Genomic DNA, 16,838 nt, shown 5'->3' on the forward strand with positions numbered 1-16,838 from the left:
TAACATAACTCCTTTGTTTTTGTACTCCGTAATCCCTAAAAAAAGCCAGTGATATCATGCACATTTTAAACAGACTTTTCCACTTGTCCTGCCACCTTCAAAGATTTATGTACATAAAGTTTCAGGTCCCTGATCATGTACCCTGTAAAATTGTCCCACATACTTTATACTGTCTCCTGCATCAAATGATTTATTTTCATTGCCGATTACTCAAATCAGACTGGATATTTCAAAACCTTGCAGTGTATTATGATAAAGTTTTTACAATTTAAGGAATAACAACTGAAAATCTGACTGAATAATCCGATGAATTGATTTGAGTTCTTGTTTAACTGTGGTTATCCCAGGTGAAACCTGATCATTTCTAAACGCTTCCACTGCCATTTTTAGTGTGGATATTTCATAACTTTGGATTGAGTGACCTTGTCAGTTTACAGCTGCTGCAGTTTGTTTTCAGCCCCCTGGAGTTGTTGGCAAATATTGCACCTTTGAAGCAAACTTTGAATCTTCTAGTATCTTAAAGTTCAGAGGAAGACACTGGAAAGATCCTTGTGCTACACAAGAAGAGCTCATGCTTTAGGTATGTTAATAACATGTGTAGAACACTAAAAGTATGGGGTTAACACAGAATGTGCATTTCAGTGCTGTACATAGACTGAGGGTTGTATGTTAAACTTTCTAGAGAAATAAGTAACTGCTAAACATTTAATCACTGGTAGGCTATATTTATAGGAGAAATAAAAAAAATATTGCAAGTTGCGGTTTCAATATCTTAAATCGCTGACAGAAACATAATTAAAGTTTGCTAAATAAATACTCAGAGAGCCAGTTGCTCAACATAGTTTTCTGGCAGTCCCTTGGTGACTCTAGTTCTGTGAGCTCTGAGGTAATAAATGAATTCAGCTCCTCAGGCTCTGCCACAGGGAGGGCAGGAGCCACTTGACAAGGTAGGAGGACGAGTCATTTGGGAGATTCACACACTCAAGTGAAATTAAGATTTGAACTTATGGTGCATGCAGATTTTGAAGCATATAAAATATATCAAAATTTGACCCATTAACCATTACCACCACATGATAGAATTAAATCAATGATATAATTTTGATTACATAGACTGTCATTATATTGACTTGAATCAGTTAGGTGATTAAATACCAGCATAAATGGGAATAGAAATATTAGTACATGGTGGAATGGAGCCCATTAGGAACACAAATCAACATTTTCACATGGCAGCTAAGGGTAGTTTTAAGGTGCTAAATAAGAACTTTGGATCTCTCTTCAAGAAGGAAAGAAGGGATTTCTAAAGTAATCGTGAAAGCAGAGATAGTTGTGACACTGGATACACTAAACATTGAAAAAATGAAGGTATTAGAGAAGTTGGCTGAACTTAAAGTAGGTATGTTACCAGCACTACATGAAATGCATCCGAGTATTCTGGGGGAGGTACAGGAGGAAATCACAGAGTCATTGACATGGTCTTTCAATGTTCTTTGCCTATGGGATAGTGCCGAGGACTGGAGAGTGATAGATGTTACTTTCATGTTCAACAAGGAGAATAAGGACAGGCCCAGCAACTATAAGCAAGGCAATTTAACTGCAGTGATGGGAACTGTGATACTGGACAGGATTTCCCATCATCTGGAGAAAAATGGAGTAAAGAAGGCAGCCAGCACACAATTACTTGGCACAAATGGTGCCTCACCATTTTGATGGAACTTATTGATAAAATAACATAGAGCTCATGAGGGTAATGCAGTCAATGTATTATGCATGAATTTGCAGAAGATGTTTGATAAATGCCACCAAATCCCGTTCCCCTGCACATGAAAAAATGAGAAAGATTGGGCGAAAAACACAGAATATAAAAAACTACAAGACTGGAGAATGTTACCCAGGTTTTCTGCGTTTCGGATGTGGATTTGGACTATGAATGTTTTTTTTTCAGTCTTATAGTTTTTTTAAATATTCTGTGTTGTTCACCTGATAGTTCTCATTTTTCTTGTGTGTGGGGAGGGGGATTTGGGGTTGATGTGCCTGTTCCATTTTTATTCATTGTTTTTGTGTGGGGAGGGGGATTTGGGGTTGATATGCCTGTTCCATTTTTATTCATTGTTTTTGTGTGGGGAGGGGGATTTGGGGTTGATGTGCCTGTTCCATTTTTATTCATTGTTTTTGTGTGGGGAGGGGGATTTGGGGTTGATGTGCCTGTTCCATTTTTATTCATTGTTTTTGTGTGGGGAGGGGGATTTGGGGTTGATGTACCTGTTCTATTTTTATTCATTGTTTTTGTGTGGGGAGGGGGATTTGGGGTTGATGTTCCTGTTTCCATTTTTATTCATTGTTTTTGTGTGGGGAGGGGGTTTTGGGGGTTGATGTGCCTGTTCTATTTTTATTCATTGTTTTTGTGTGGGGAGGGGGTTTGGGGGTTGATGTGCCTGTTCCATTTTTATTCATTGTTTTTGTGTGGGGAGGGGGTTTTGGGGGTTGATGTGCCTGTTCCATTTTTATTCATTGTTTTTGTACAGAGAGGAGGAATTTGCCAGGTTGATGACTGTGCTTCCATTCTTTTCTTTCTTGGTTTCATGACTATCTGGAGAAGAAGATCTTCTGAGTTGTATACGTTGATAATAAATGAGCCTTTGAACCTTCAAGGTGTCATATGACAAGCTTAACTGCAAAAGTGTGATTTTACTTTGGTTTGCTCCTTGTCCCCGGAGAGCCAATGTTTTGCTTAGCTGTATACTATACGTGTGTATGATTAATGACAATAACCCTGAACTTGAACTGGAAGTCACCATCAACATCATCAAGGACCCCCTCCATCCAGGCCATGCTCTCTTCTTGCTGTTGTCATCAGGAAGGTGATATGGGAACCTCAGGACGCACACTATCAGGTTCAGGAACAGTGATTGCTCCACCACCACCAGGCTTTTGTTCCAGAGCGGTTCACTTACCCCTGACACTGAAATGTTCCCACAACCTATAGACTCACTTCCAAGGACTCTTCATCTCACATTCTCAATATTTACCTATTACTATTTTGTTTTATATATTTGTATTTGACATGTTACACTTTGCACATTGGTTTTCCATTGATTCTGTTGTGTTTCTTTCTATTTACCGTGAATGCCCACAAGAAAGTGAATATCAGGATGGTATATGGTGACACATATGTTTTTTGATAATAAATGAACTTGAACTTTGAAAGTGTCTGGACAAATTGCGAAAGTAGTTACTAGGCATACACATTTTTGTCAACAGAGGTACTGAGTGTAAAAGTAAGGAATTCATTCGGAATCTGTGTAAAGTCCTGGTCCAGCCTCAAATGTAATACTGTGTTGAATTCTGGGTGTGAAGAAGGAGTCCAGAAAAGTTTTGAGAATGGTGCCTGGGATAAGACATTACAGTAACAAAAATAGCTCAGAAAGGCCGCAATGGAGAAAAGAAGTGCGTGCGGAGCTTTGATATAGATACTGTATATAATATAAACTAACAGGGGGTTAAGGGATTAGTGGGAAATTATTCCCACTGTGGTAGGGTCAAGGACCAGAGGTCAATAAATCTGATGGAGAAATAAGCGTAACATGAATTTAGAGCAGTTTTTAACCCAGTCTAACCCCAGTTGGAACCTAAATGCATTTACCTGCAGCGACAGGTTCCCCTGTGGCATTCAAGAGCGAACTGGAGAAACAGAGGGCAACCTTGAACATACAGCATCCTGTGGAACAGTTTAGGCACAGGCCCTTCAGCTCACAATGTTGTGCAGAACTAATTGAATTAGTAACCAAATGCCCAATCTCTTCTGCCTAGACAATGTCCATTCCTGCACATTTAAAGTTCAAAGTAAATTTATTATCGAAGAACATATTTGTTGCCAAATACAGCCCTGAGATTCATTTTCTTGTGGGCATACTCAATATATCAAGAGAATAATAACCATAACAGAATCAAAGAATGACCGCACCAACATGGACATTCAACCAGTGGGCAAAAGACAACTGTGCAAATACAAAAAAGAAGATATAATAATAACAAATAAATAAGCAATAAATATTGAGCTCATGAACTGAACAGTCCTTGAAAATGTTCTGAAATTGAAAGTGAATCTTGGATGTATGTGCCTTTCTAAGTTTCTTGAACACAATCATGGTCTTTGACCATGATTGTTCTCGGCAATTTTTTTCTAACAGAAGTTGTCTGTCAATGCCTTCATCTGCGCAGTGTCTTTACAAGATGGGTGACCCCAGACATTATCAATATTCTTCCGAGATTGTCTGCCTGGCATCAGTTGTTATATAGCCAGGACTTGTAATATACACCAGCTGCTCATATGACCATCCACCACTTACTCCCGTGGTTTGACATGACCCTGATCAGAGGTGGGGAGGCTGTGCTACACCTTGCCCAAGAGTGACCTGCAGACAAGTAGAGGGAAGGAGCACTTTACACATCCATTGGTAGAGACATATCTCCACCCTGCACCCAGCCTCCTCCATCACTACCCCTGATAGGAGCCTGGAATGCACTGTCAAGTATGTGTAAATAAAATTTGCCTGCACGTCTCGTTTGAATTTACCCCCTCACCTTAAATGCCTGCCCTCTATTTTGACCTTGACTACAGGCTCTAAGCATCTTATAACCTAATAAACCTCTATGTGATCTCCTCTCTGGCTCTGACACTCCAGAGAAAACAACCCAAGTTTGTCCAAGCTCTCCTCATAGCACATGCTCTCTAATCCAGGTAGCAAGCATCCTTTTAAATTTCTTCTGCACCCTCTGCAAAGCCTCAACATCCTTCCTATAATCAGTTAACTAGAACTGAATGCAATGCTCCATATACAGCCTAACTAGAGCTTTACAAAGCTGCAACGTAACTTTCTGGGTTTTGAACTCAATGTCTTGACCAAGGAAGGCAAAATTACCATACACTTCCTTACCTCCCTTCCAAATTGTACAACCTTTTTCAGGGAGCTACGGACTCCTCCAGTCTGACTCTTTTTTTTCCTTTATCTGTTTCAACCTTCCACCCACCTTCCTTTCCCATCTTGGACTTACTAAGTCTCACTCCTCCCCTCTCCTCTTTATACCAGCTATTTCCCCTCCATTATCGCTCCTAACGCAGGGTGTTGGCCCAAATTATCAATGATTCCTTCCCCTCCCCCCCACCCCCCACCCCCACAGATGCTGCCGAATCCACAGAGTTCTTCCAACAGTTTGTTTTAATGCTCCAAGTTCTATCATATATGGTCTCTTGAGTCTCCAGGCAATATCTTCTGTAGATCACACATTTTGGTAGTAGCAAACCTGACTTTATATTAAGTAACGTTCGAGTCCAACAGCTGAACTGGTTTTGGTAATTTTTACTCAGTGCCGCCATGTAGCTGCTGAGTTGCATTTCATTTAGCCTATTCCATGAAAGTCAAATAATTCCCCTTTGGTCAATTCGTCAGGTGGTTCATTTTGGTAGGTCAAATATGATGGCAGAATATAGTATTAATGGCAAGACTTTTGGCAGTGTGGAGGATCAGAGGGATCTTGGGGTCTGAGTCCATAGGACACTCAAAGCTGCTGTGCAGGTTGACTCTGTGGTTAAGAAAGCATACAGTGCATTGGCCTTCATCAACCATGGGATTGAGTTTAGGAGCCGAGAGGTAATGTCACAGCTGTATAGGACCCTGGTCAGACCCCACTTGGAGTACTGTGCTCAGTTCTGGTCACCTTACTACAGGAAGGATGTGGAAACCATAGAAAAGATGCAGAGGAGATTTACAAGGATGTTGCCTGGACTGGGGAGCATGCCTTACGAGATTAGTTTGAGTGAACTTGGCCTCTTCTCCTTGGAGCGACAGAAGATGAGAGGTGACCTGATAGAGGTGTATAAGATGTTGAGAGGCGTTGATCGTGTGGATAGCCAGAGGTTTTTTTCCCAGGGCTGAAGTGGCTAACATGAGAGGGGATGGTTTTAAGGTGCTTGGAGGTAGGTACAGAGGAGATATCAGGGGTAATTTTTTTTACGCAGAGTGGTGAGTGCATGGAATGGGCTGCTGGTGACGGTGGTGGAGGCCCATCCTTTCTCCTCCAACCACGCTTCAACCTCACCAGTCATGTCTCATCTCTGCCAAGCACCAAAAATAACTATCAATACCACAAAGGTATATCTGTGAGCATGGGCTATCATGGATTTTATCCTGCTCAATCTGCCTGCTGTCAGATTCATTCACCAGCAAGACCTCACCGCCTTTGAAAGGTCATTGGTAACTTTATTGTGTAAAACAAGCTTCTTATTCAAAAGGTTACAAAAGATAACTTGGAAACACAAGCTACTGCAGATACTGGAATGTGGAGAAAGGACAAACTGGTGGAGGAACTCAGCTTGAGCAATTGGCCAGTTGACATTTTGGGTCAAGGCCCTTCATCTGGACTGAAAGAAAGGAGGGAGGTAGCCAGTGTTAGGAGGTGGAGGGGTGCTTAGTGTACAAGCTGGCAGGCAATAAGTGAATCAGTGCAAGGAGTGGTGATTGGGAGATGGTGTCAGGTGGGAGGGGGAGTGACGGAAATAGCAACAGAGGCTGAGAAGTGATAGGTGCAGGCGACAAAGGGCTGTAGCTTGATGGAATCCGATGAGGGAAGGTGAAGCATAGAATCAACAAAGGAGGTTCGGTGGGCAGAGGAAACTGAGCGCGAGGAGTCTCTGGGTGATGGGAAGATGGAGTGGGGTTGGAGGTTGCTGGGAAGAAAGAGATTAGGTTACATGAGGCACAGGAGGACCAAGATGGATCTAAAGGAGAGAGAAAGGGGAAGCATGTGATCTGAAAATGGAGAATTAAATATTCATGCCATGGTTTTATAGACTACCCATGTGCAATATAAGGTGCTGTTCCTATAATTTGCTTTTGACCTCACCCTTGCAGTGGAGGAGGTTGAAAACAGACAGATCGGAATTCAGATGGCTTGTAGCTGGAGCAATTGCATGCTCTGGATGGGGAAATGAGGCCTCAGTGGTAGGCCAGGTTTGACAGAAGGTTAACAACTCATGGCTTGCCCTGTTAGTTCAACAAATATCACATCACTTAACCACTGAACTTAAATTTCTGCAGTGAACTTAAGAGGGAAGTAATGCAGTAGCCTCACAGCAAAGTGAAATACTAGAATCCTTCGTTGGAATACCATGCAAATTGTCCAATAATAACTGGGAGTTCACAATTCATGGAATTGGCATTCCTTGCAACAAGTAACTGGAATTAATATCAACATGTACCCTTCACACAACAATGTTCTTTCTGCTGAATCTATACATTTCTTAACAGAAAGTGACATTTTGAAAATGTATCTTTTCAAAAATTCTACCTGTGCTGAGAAATGTACGTGCTCACCCATCTATGTATTTAATATTATATGACAATTTCAATTAGATGTTAAACTTTCCACTTCTTTCATAGAGAATTGGAACTCACTGCAATGAGCAAATCAGAATATGCAAGCATTAAGGAAGGTATGATTATCAATAGGTGTTGGTTTAAAGTGAAAAGTAATTAGTCAAGATCTCTCGTGCGTATGTTCTCTTGACTGAAAATGTCATTATGGAATAGCCTGGGTAATAATTGCAGTGGGTAATCCACTCATTCATGACAGTTTTGTGTCTGGAATGTTGATTCATTACTAATTTTATACTATGAAACTATTCTTTTTTCTATATGTAAACTCAAGGTACTTTTCAGGAAGAAGGAATACAGTGGATTCCAGTTAATTGGGACCAGTACATTTAGGTCCAATTAAGTGGCTGCACCAAATAGCCAAAATTTCATGGAAATTGTTAAAAAAAATTGAAAAATACATGTATTTAAAAGAAATGCAGAACATATTAGAACACCACCTATGTTGTCCATCATATCCTACAATGGCAAAAAAACCTATGCAGAAGAGTTTTTAAAGTGGAAAAGCCATTACACTGGGGTAGTTCTTCTCCCTCAACCTCAAAGTCAAGGTCTAGAGGTACAAGTAGTTGTCACAGACAGGGTCTTTCTTGGTTGCGGTGGATGACCATGACTTCTTCTCTGCCTCATCATGCCTTTCGCTCTACACAGAACCGCCTTCCTTGCTGTTGGATTTTGTTGTAGATCTCATTCCCCCAGACTGCTGGAACTGACTTCACAAGTTAGGACAGGCATGTCCCTATCTCACCAGGATATGAGACTCGCTAGCTATCCTCACCTGAGTTTGCCCACCTGTCGGAGTATGTACCGAGGTGTGGCCACTATCACATGCAAACAAATACTTTGAGCCACAGGTGAGAGCTGAGTGTCCAGTGGGGACAAAAAATAACATTCAGAATGATTGTTGACATCTTCAAATTCTTCATAGTTCTGAACTTGTTGAAGTAGCGAAATCATTTCGTTTTTCACTCCCAGCTGTATCTGGCAATTCAAAGTCTGAATGCTTGAAACTGCAGTGTGCAAAACAGTTCTGAATTGCCTTGCTGCTTATTTGTTGCCAACTATAAGTGACAAAAAAATCACTGCTTTTTGAACACAAATGCACACAACGGACGCTATTTAAAAACTTCGCTCTAAGCACGATGTACTGTCTAACAGCGACACAAGCGCATGTGACTGACACTAGTTAAAAGCTATTCGACAACAGTCTTTTCCTCTCCTAATTAAGCGGCATGGTGTCCCAAATTAACAAAGTGAATCTGGCTATTTTCATGATTAGTTTCTGTTCTTTGAAAGTGGTCCCAAACTAGTGGCTGCCCTGATTAACCGTTGGCCTAATTAACTGGAATCCACTATCCTTCAAAGACAGTCATTGGAGATGATAAAATAAGAAAAATTGATGACTTTGGATGATTGAATATATATCTTATATCACTAATAGTTTAGTTTGTGCATTGTTATTTAAATGTTACTTTCCTATTCAGTTCTGGATGCCATCTTATTTTCTGCATTGTTTGTCTTGATATTGTATGGAAAGCAGGAGAATGATAGCAGGAAGCAAATGTGACAACATAAAATAAACAAAATTAAACAAAATAAAATTATAGTAGGCATTTCATGGTTCAAAATCCCCTAATGCCCTTACAATTCAGATGATGGCTGTTCGAGTGTTACTGCGTGAAGTTTAATATCTTTCTTTATTTTTAGAAACACCTAAAGACAAAGATATATCATCAGAAATCATGAAAAGGCGATTCATGCCAAGTCTTTTCAAAGGCATGTCCTGGGAGAGCTTTCAATTTGCTGGATGTGAAATCAAAATTACAGAGACCACTGACTGTTATGGTGCATATGTGTGGCCTTCGGTAGGCATATTTATGAGTTTTAATACCAATATCACTCTGAATTATTTGCCAATTGCTGGTGGCCAGATATACAAAAATGCTTGCTCTTTTAATTAATTTTATGCATCTGATAAAGCAGTGAACAGAAGACCATTAGACACAACAGAAAACATAGAACAAACAACTTAGCACAGGAACAGACCATTTGGGCAGTAAATCAGCGGATGCCATTCCAATCTAATCCCATCTGCTTGCACATGGTCTACATCCCTCCCTGTTCATGTGCCTGTCTAAATGATGGATTAATGTTGTTATCATATCTATTTCTACCACTTCCCTTTCAGTGAGTTCCAGGCACCTAACGCTGTCTGTGTGAAGTAAACTTCTGATTTAAACTCTCCCCGCTCACCTTAAGCCCATTCCCTTTTGTATTTGACATTCCTACCCTCAGGAAAAAGAGTACCACATACAAATCAACGCAGAGAAACTGCTGGAGGAACTCAGCAGGTCAGGCAGCATCCATGGAAATGAACAAACAGTCGGCATTATGGGCCGAGATCCTTCTTTGGGGCTGGAAGGAAGGGGGAAGATGCTAAAATAAAGGTTGAATGGGGTGGGAATGGAAGGATGATTGCAGGAAGGTGACAGGTGAAGCCAGGTGCGGCGGGGGGGGGGCAGGGGAGGGGAATGCTCAAGAGGAAGGAATCCGGTCGGAAAGGAGAGTGAATTTGAGGAGAAAGGGAAGGAGGAGGGGACGCAGGGCAAGGTGACAGGCAGGTGAGATGAGGTAAGAGACCAGAGTGGGGGATAGAAGAAGAGGGGAGGGGGAGAAATCATTATTCATGCCATCAGGTTGGAAGCTACCCAAACAGAATATATGGCTCTTCCATCCTGAGCGTGCTACAAGAGGAGGTCATGGACTGACATGTCCGAACGGGAATGGAAATCCGATTTAAAATGTTTGGCCACCGGGAGGTTCTGCTTTTGGCAGTTGGAGCGGAGCTGCTTGACAAAATGGTTCCCCAATTTACGAAATGTCTCAACAATGTAGAGGGGGCAGCATCGGGGGAACTGGGCACAATGGACGACCCCAGCAGATCCGCACGTGAAGTAGTGCCTCACCTGGAAGGACTGTTTGGGGCCCTGAAGGGAGGTGAGGGAGGAGGTGGATGGGCAGATGTACCATTTTGGCCACTTAAGTGCCAGGAGGAAATTAGTGGGGAGGGGTGGATAGACAAGGGAATCATAGAGGGACTGGTCGCTGCAGAAAGCAGAGAGAGGGAGGGAGGTAAAGATGTGTTTATTCCCTTTGGAGATGGCAGAGGTTATAGAGAATGATGTGTTGGATGTGGAAGCTCATGGGGTGGTAGGTAAGGACAAGAGGAACTCTATCACTGTTAAGGTGACAGGAAGATGGGGGTGAATGTGGATGTTCGAGAAATGGAGGAGATGCGGGTGACGGTACCATCAATGGTGGAGGAAGGGAAACCGCATTCTTTGAAGAAGGGGGTCATCTCTGATACACATACAAATGCTGGAGCAACTCAGCAGGTCTAGCAGCATCTTTGGGAAGGACTAAACAGTTTGACTTTTCATCTCTATTATTATGTATTGCATTGTACTGCTGCTGCAAAGACAACAAATTTCACATCACATGTCAGTGATATTAAACCTGATTCTGATTCTGATTCTGAACTGCAATGTAGAAACTAACATGCTTTGTTTGATTAATCACACAGGCCATGGTATTGTGCTATTACCTGGAACACTGCCAACAAGAGATACTTGATAAAAATGTAATTGAAATAGGATCAGGAACGGGACTGGTGTCAATTGTTGCTTCTATACTTGGTAAGTAAAGGCAACTTTTCAAAATACAGTTCTTTTTTTAAATTAAGTTTTACTTATTTATTTATTACAAGCAAACAAAAAAAACAAAAAAAAATACAGCACATCCACAAAAAACACAACCATAACAAAACAAATTAAATATTGAGCAGCAAAAGGGAGAAAAATATAAAGGCAAAAGTAAACATACACAGCAGAGGTGCACCGCACCAAGAAACCTCAGTCCTCACCCTGTGAGAAAGTCCAATACGGGGCCCCATATCCTTTCAAAGATGTCCCCTCTGGAGACTTTGATTGCATCTTAAACTCCCTCCTAGATAGACAACGTCCCCAAGTTTGTTCACTTAACAATAGTGTAACACTTAATAATCTCATGCAATTGTATAACATAGTGGATATTTGGAGGCTTCTTAATCCTACAAAGTACAATTCTTAAGATGGAAAATCGGTGGGCTGCAATCATTGTGAGAAGATGCTTGTTAGTGAGACGGTGCAAGGTTTAAAAAGAGCTCAAGGCCTTTCGGAACTTCTTAGCAGGTTGCAATCATAGTGCTCTCTTAAGCACTCGACAGGGGGCCAACAAAAAGAAGTGAGGTGTAAGCAGAGCAGCCATTGTGGAGTGGACAGTGTTGGAGTTGGCAGACAATGAGAGAACAGGGGCAGGCTAGACTTTAAGCTTGAGAAATGCAGGCAGGATGGCAGTTAAGTCTCCTCCTGTAAGATATAGGATTTTGGGTATCTAAGAGCACCCAGCTTAAGTGACAAGGTTAAGGGACTGGAGCTGGAGCTGGAGCTGGAGCTGGATGTACTCAGGGTTATCTGGGAGTCTGAAAACCTCATAGACAAGAATTTTAGTGAGGTGGTCGCCACAGAGTGCAAACTTCAGATAGTAGACAGCTGACTACCAGAAGTAAAGGGAGTAAGTATTCAGTGTAGGGTTTCCCCATAGCCATTCTCTCAGCACCTGAACCCTAGAGAGACAAATTTCCTTGTGGGCAGGTTTTCTGGAGCTGTGGAGAGGGTTTAAACTAACTTGTCAGAGGCAAAGGAACTGGAGTAACAGGGCTGAGGATGGGACAGGTGGTGTACAAGTAGATGCATTGTGTACTGAGACTGTGAGGAAGGACAATCAGATGACAGGGCAAGATTGCAGTGAGTAGGATGAGTTGGACATAGGGACAAAATGGAAAAGGGTGATGAATAGAGGACTGAAGTTATTATATTTGAATGCATGAAGTATATGGAATAAGATAGATAATTGTGTAGTGCAGTTAGAGTTTGGAAGGTTTTTTTCAGATACACAGTATAAAGGGTAAAAGAAAGGTAAGAGAGGATATTGGACTGCTGGAAAATGACACTGGAAAGGTAGTAATGGGGGAGAACGATATTGCTGATGAATTTAATAAGTATTTTGTGCCAGACTTCACTGTGGAAGACACTAGCAGTAAGCCAGAAATTTGAAAGAGTCAGGGAGTAGAAGTGAGTGTAGTTGCTATTACTAAGGAGAAGGTGCTTGGGAAGCTGAAAGGTCTGAAGGTGGATACGTCACCTGGACCAGATGGATTACACCCCAGGGTTCTGAAAGAGGCAACTGAAGAGATTGTGGAGACATTAGTAATGATCTTTCAAAAATCACTTGATTCTAGAATGGTTCCCGAGGAATGGGAAATTGCAAATGGCATTCTACTCTTTAAGAAGGGAAGGAGGCAGAAGAGATTATATTTATCGATTATTTATCGAGATACAGCATGGAATAGGCCCTTCCAGCTCTTCAAGCAATGTTGCCCAGCAATCCCCTGACTTTAATCTTAGCCTAATCATGGGCCAATTTAAAATGCCCAATTACCCTACCAACCGTTACGTCTTCGGACTGTGGGAGGCAACCAGAGCACCCGGAGGAAACCCACGTGGTCAATGGAAGAACGTTCAAACTCCTTACAGGCAATGGCGGGAATTGAGTCTGGGTCATCTGTACTGTAAAATGTTGTACGAACTACTATGCTACCGGGCCGCCCTGTGTCTATTAGCCTCACTTCAGTAGTTGGGAAAATGTTGGAGTCCATTAATGAAGTTGAGGTTTCAGGGTACTTTGAGGCACATGGTAAAATCGTCCAAAGTCAGCAAGGTTTTCTTGGGGGAATCTTGCCTGACAAAACTGTTGGAATTCTTTGAGGAAATACTGTGGCAGGCAACATAGACAAGGGAGAGTCAGTGGATGTAGTCTACTTGGATTTTCAGAAGGCCTTTGTCAAGATGTCGCACATGAGGCTGAAGATATGAGCCCATGGCATTGCAGGAAAGATGTTAGCATCAATAGATGATTGACTCACTGGCAAGAAACAAAGAGTAGGAATAAAGGGGGCCTATTCTGGTTGGCTACTGGTGACTAGTGGTGTTTTGCAGGGGTCAGTATTGGTACTGCTTCTTTTCATATTATATATAAATGATTAGGATCACAGAATTGATGGCTTTGTGCCAAGTTTGTAGATGATACAAAGAAGGGCAAGTAGTTTTGAAGAAGCAGGGAGTCTGCAGAAGAAATGGGAGAATGGGCAAAGAAGTAGCAGATGGAATATAGTGTAGGGAAGTGTGTGGTCATGCATTTCAGTAGAAGGAATGAATGTTCTAAACAGAGAGAAATGTCAACAATCAGAGGCACAAAGGGACTTGGCACTTCTAGAGAGTATGCAAAGGAAGTGACAAGCCATAACTAAACAAAAGACAGTTTGGGAGGGTGGCACGGTAGAGTAGCGGTTAGCACAATGCTGTACAGTGCCAGCTGTAAGATCAGGATTCAATTACTGCTGCTGTTTGTAAGGAGTTTGTACGTTCTCCTCATGACCACATGGTTTTCCCCTGAGTCCTCTGCTTTCCTTCCACGTTCCAAAGACTAACGAGTCAGGGTTAATAAGTTGTGGGCATGCGATGTCGGCATTGGAAGCACGGCGATACTTGCAGGCTACTCCAGCACATCTCAGACTGTATTGAATGTTGACACAGACAACACAATTCACTGTATATTTTGAAGTACATGTGACAAACAAAGCTGATCTTTTCATCTTTTTGATTAATACAAATGAGAAAGGAATTTTCAACAACGCACCTCCAGCCTGACAGAGTTTGTTAAGAACATAGAGCAGAGCATCTCAAATAATTGTTCTGTGTGTTGTTTTTACAGAAGGGAACAAAAAGAAGTTATTTCAAACAAAAAACTCCTGCATTACCATTGTGTTGAGATGTCTTTAACAACTGCTGTGATATTATAGATTTTCATAAATAAAATTGTATCAGGTGTTTTATGTTTAAGCAAAACCATAACAATTTAATTATTATACTCCAAACGGAGTACTTTATGTAATCACATCATCTCGTCAGACCAGCCCCTTAAAGTGAAACCCCAGTTCAATGTCAGTGGTTGTGAATTATGTACGTTTCCACCAATTACATTGCCCTACAATATTACTATACAGTGTAAATCCAGCTTCATTGCATTTAGTTGTTGTACAGCACGTAGTAGCATTAATGTTTTGATTCATAAATCCTTTATTAAAAAAATACCCCTTATATATAGAAACATTTAATGATATTGATTAAGTAAATGGAGGAAACTTAACAAATATGCAATGGGTAGCTTCAGTAACATTAGTGCACACCAGGAATTCACAAATTTACTTCCACTATTTTGTTTGTTATCATTAGAGCTTACAGCATAGAGAGGGTGTGCAATTTTCCAAGAAGATCTATGTGACTGAGGATTGCTTTGAGTATGCTGATGGCTAAATAGCTCCATTCCAAATGTACTATCTCAGCAAACAGGATGAATTTCAATATTAGCAATGTGCCTCCATGCATAATGATAATAACAAACTTTATGAATTGCACTCAATAGATCCTTTCTCTTTATTATCGATCTTGCTATTTGCATGCCTGCTAAATGTCCATTCCTGATTTTTCCAGGCTCCAATGTGACTGCAACAGATCTGCCTCATTTACTGGGCAACTTACAATACAATATATCTCAAAATACAAAATCAAGAAGCAAATATCTGCCGCAGGTCAGAGAACTGAAATGGGGAATAGATTTGGAGAAAGGCTTCCCCAGAAGTACATGTCATTATGATTATTTATTGGCAGCTGATGTTGTATACAGTCACCCATACTTGAATGAACTTTTAATGACTTTTGATCATTTATGTCAGGATGACACCACAATTTTATGGACAATGAAATTTAGGCTTGATAAGGACAACACCTTTGTGCAAAGATTTCAACATATATTTGACACAGTAATTATATATGATCTCCCAAGTTTACAGATAAAACTGTATAAAGCAACACGAAAAAAAACAGGGATTGGAATAGAAACATGAGATCTAACTGCTCGTACCTCCAAAGCAATAATTATCCTTACAGTGTACGGTTAAATTTAACTCCCTGAAATCAAACTTACAAAATGATACGTGATTTGCTTCCAGCAAAGTTTGTACAGTTAGTGTTGCCAAGCGTTTCCAGCTAAGAAGCCTTCTAGGGTAAGTGTAGCTGTGAGAAAATGTATCGACAGGCCTAATATTTAAAATCTGTCTGTAGATAAGTTTTTTGACATTTACAGATTAATTTGGGGTCAGAGCATGCCTCCTGATATGTCTCTTGAATGGCTCACAATCGCAAAGTGTCTGTATTTATTATATTGCATTGGACTAACATTCACTCCTCAAGCAGGCAAACAGCTGTCCTGTAAAGCTGATGCACTTTGTTCCAGTTTATACAAAAAGTAAATGTCAACCACTCTCAACATTTCCTCTGAAATTAACCACTCTGCACTCTATATTTCCTTTTAGACATTTTCTTAATTTCATGTCTCTATTGTTTATGAAAATAATCTTTTACAAACATGAAGAAAAATAATTCTGAATAAAACGTTACTATTTTTTTGCAATTTTTAATTGCAAATAGTCTTCCTGTAGCATGTTAACACCTAATTAATTTTTCTAGAGATCAATATTTAAATAGGATAATCAATTGGTAAAAAAATATATATATAGGCATCCGTTAGTCTCATGAGACCATGGATTTGCACCTTGGAAGGTTTCCAGGGCAAGGTTGTGTGGAAGACCAGCAGTTGCCCATGCTGCAAGTCTCCCCTCTCCACGCCACCAATGTTGTCCAAGGGAAGGGTATTAGGACCCATACAGCTTGGCACCAGTGTTGTCACAGAGCAATGTGTGATTAAGTGCCTTGCTCAAAGACACACACCTTGCCTCAGCCAAGGCTCGAACTAGCGACCTTCAAATCACTAGACGGGCACCTTAACCACTTGGCCACACGCCAACACTGGTAAAAATAGCTTCATAGTTAATTAGTCAAACATGCCTGCCATGTGCAGCCTGGGTGAATGAATAGTACAGGGTTTGAGTATCTTCTACTGGAGAGAAGATTCAGCATCTTCTACAGAAAGGTTACAACAGCAGCATACATTTTCATTTAATGATGACGCAATTATTTCCAAAATAAAGTTGTTACCTATTGAATTATAGACATATATGCAATATAATGTTTAAAGCATATTTAATTAATAAAGACCATATATTCATAATATTTATTTTTGCTGGATTGTTTACTTAGTAAGTGGATTGTTTGTAAAGAGATTGTTTTACTTTACCTTTTTGTCTTGGGCCATAAGAATATTAATATATCATGAATCACTTGAAAT

The 16,838-nt window shown here is 40.7% G+C and overlaps 1 protein-coding gene across 3 annotated transcripts; it reads left to right on the plus strand.

Annotated features, from left to right (window-relative positions):
* Nucleotides 1-503: 503 nt before the first annotated feature.
* On the plus strand, nucleotides 504-15,701 carry mettl21e (methyltransferase like 21e). Of its 3 annotated transcripts, none has more exons than XM_072264366.1 (5): nucleotides 504-580; nucleotides 7,443-7,495; nucleotides 9,144-9,301; nucleotides 11,020-11,131; nucleotides 15,086-15,701. In XM_072264366.1, the coding sequence occupies exons 2-5, from the start codon at nucleotides 7,462-7,464 to the stop codon at nucleotides 15,496-15,498; spliced, it is 717 nt and encodes a 238-aa protein (XP_072120467.1). In that variant the 5' UTR covers nucleotides 504-580; nucleotides 7,443-7,461; the 3' UTR covers nucleotides 15,499-15,701. The 3 variants fall into 3 exon arrangements, with proteins under 3 accessions (XP_072120467.1, XP_072120469.1, XP_072120468.1); XM_072264367.1 differs by lacking the exon at nucleotides 504-580 and adding an exon at nucleotides 1,676-1,750; XM_072264368.1 differs by lacking the exon at nucleotides 7,443-7,495 and having other exon boundaries at nucleotides 564-580.
* Nucleotides 15,702-16,838: the final 1,137 nt, after the last annotated feature.

Source organism: Mobula birostris, chromosome 7, assembly GCF_030028105.1.
Source record: "Mobula birostris isolate sMobBir1 chromosome 7, sMobBir1.hap1, whole genome shotgun sequence".
Taxonomy (NCBI): domain Eukaryota; kingdom Metazoa; phylum Chordata; class Chondrichthyes; order Myliobatiformes; family Myliobatidae; genus Mobula; species Mobula birostris.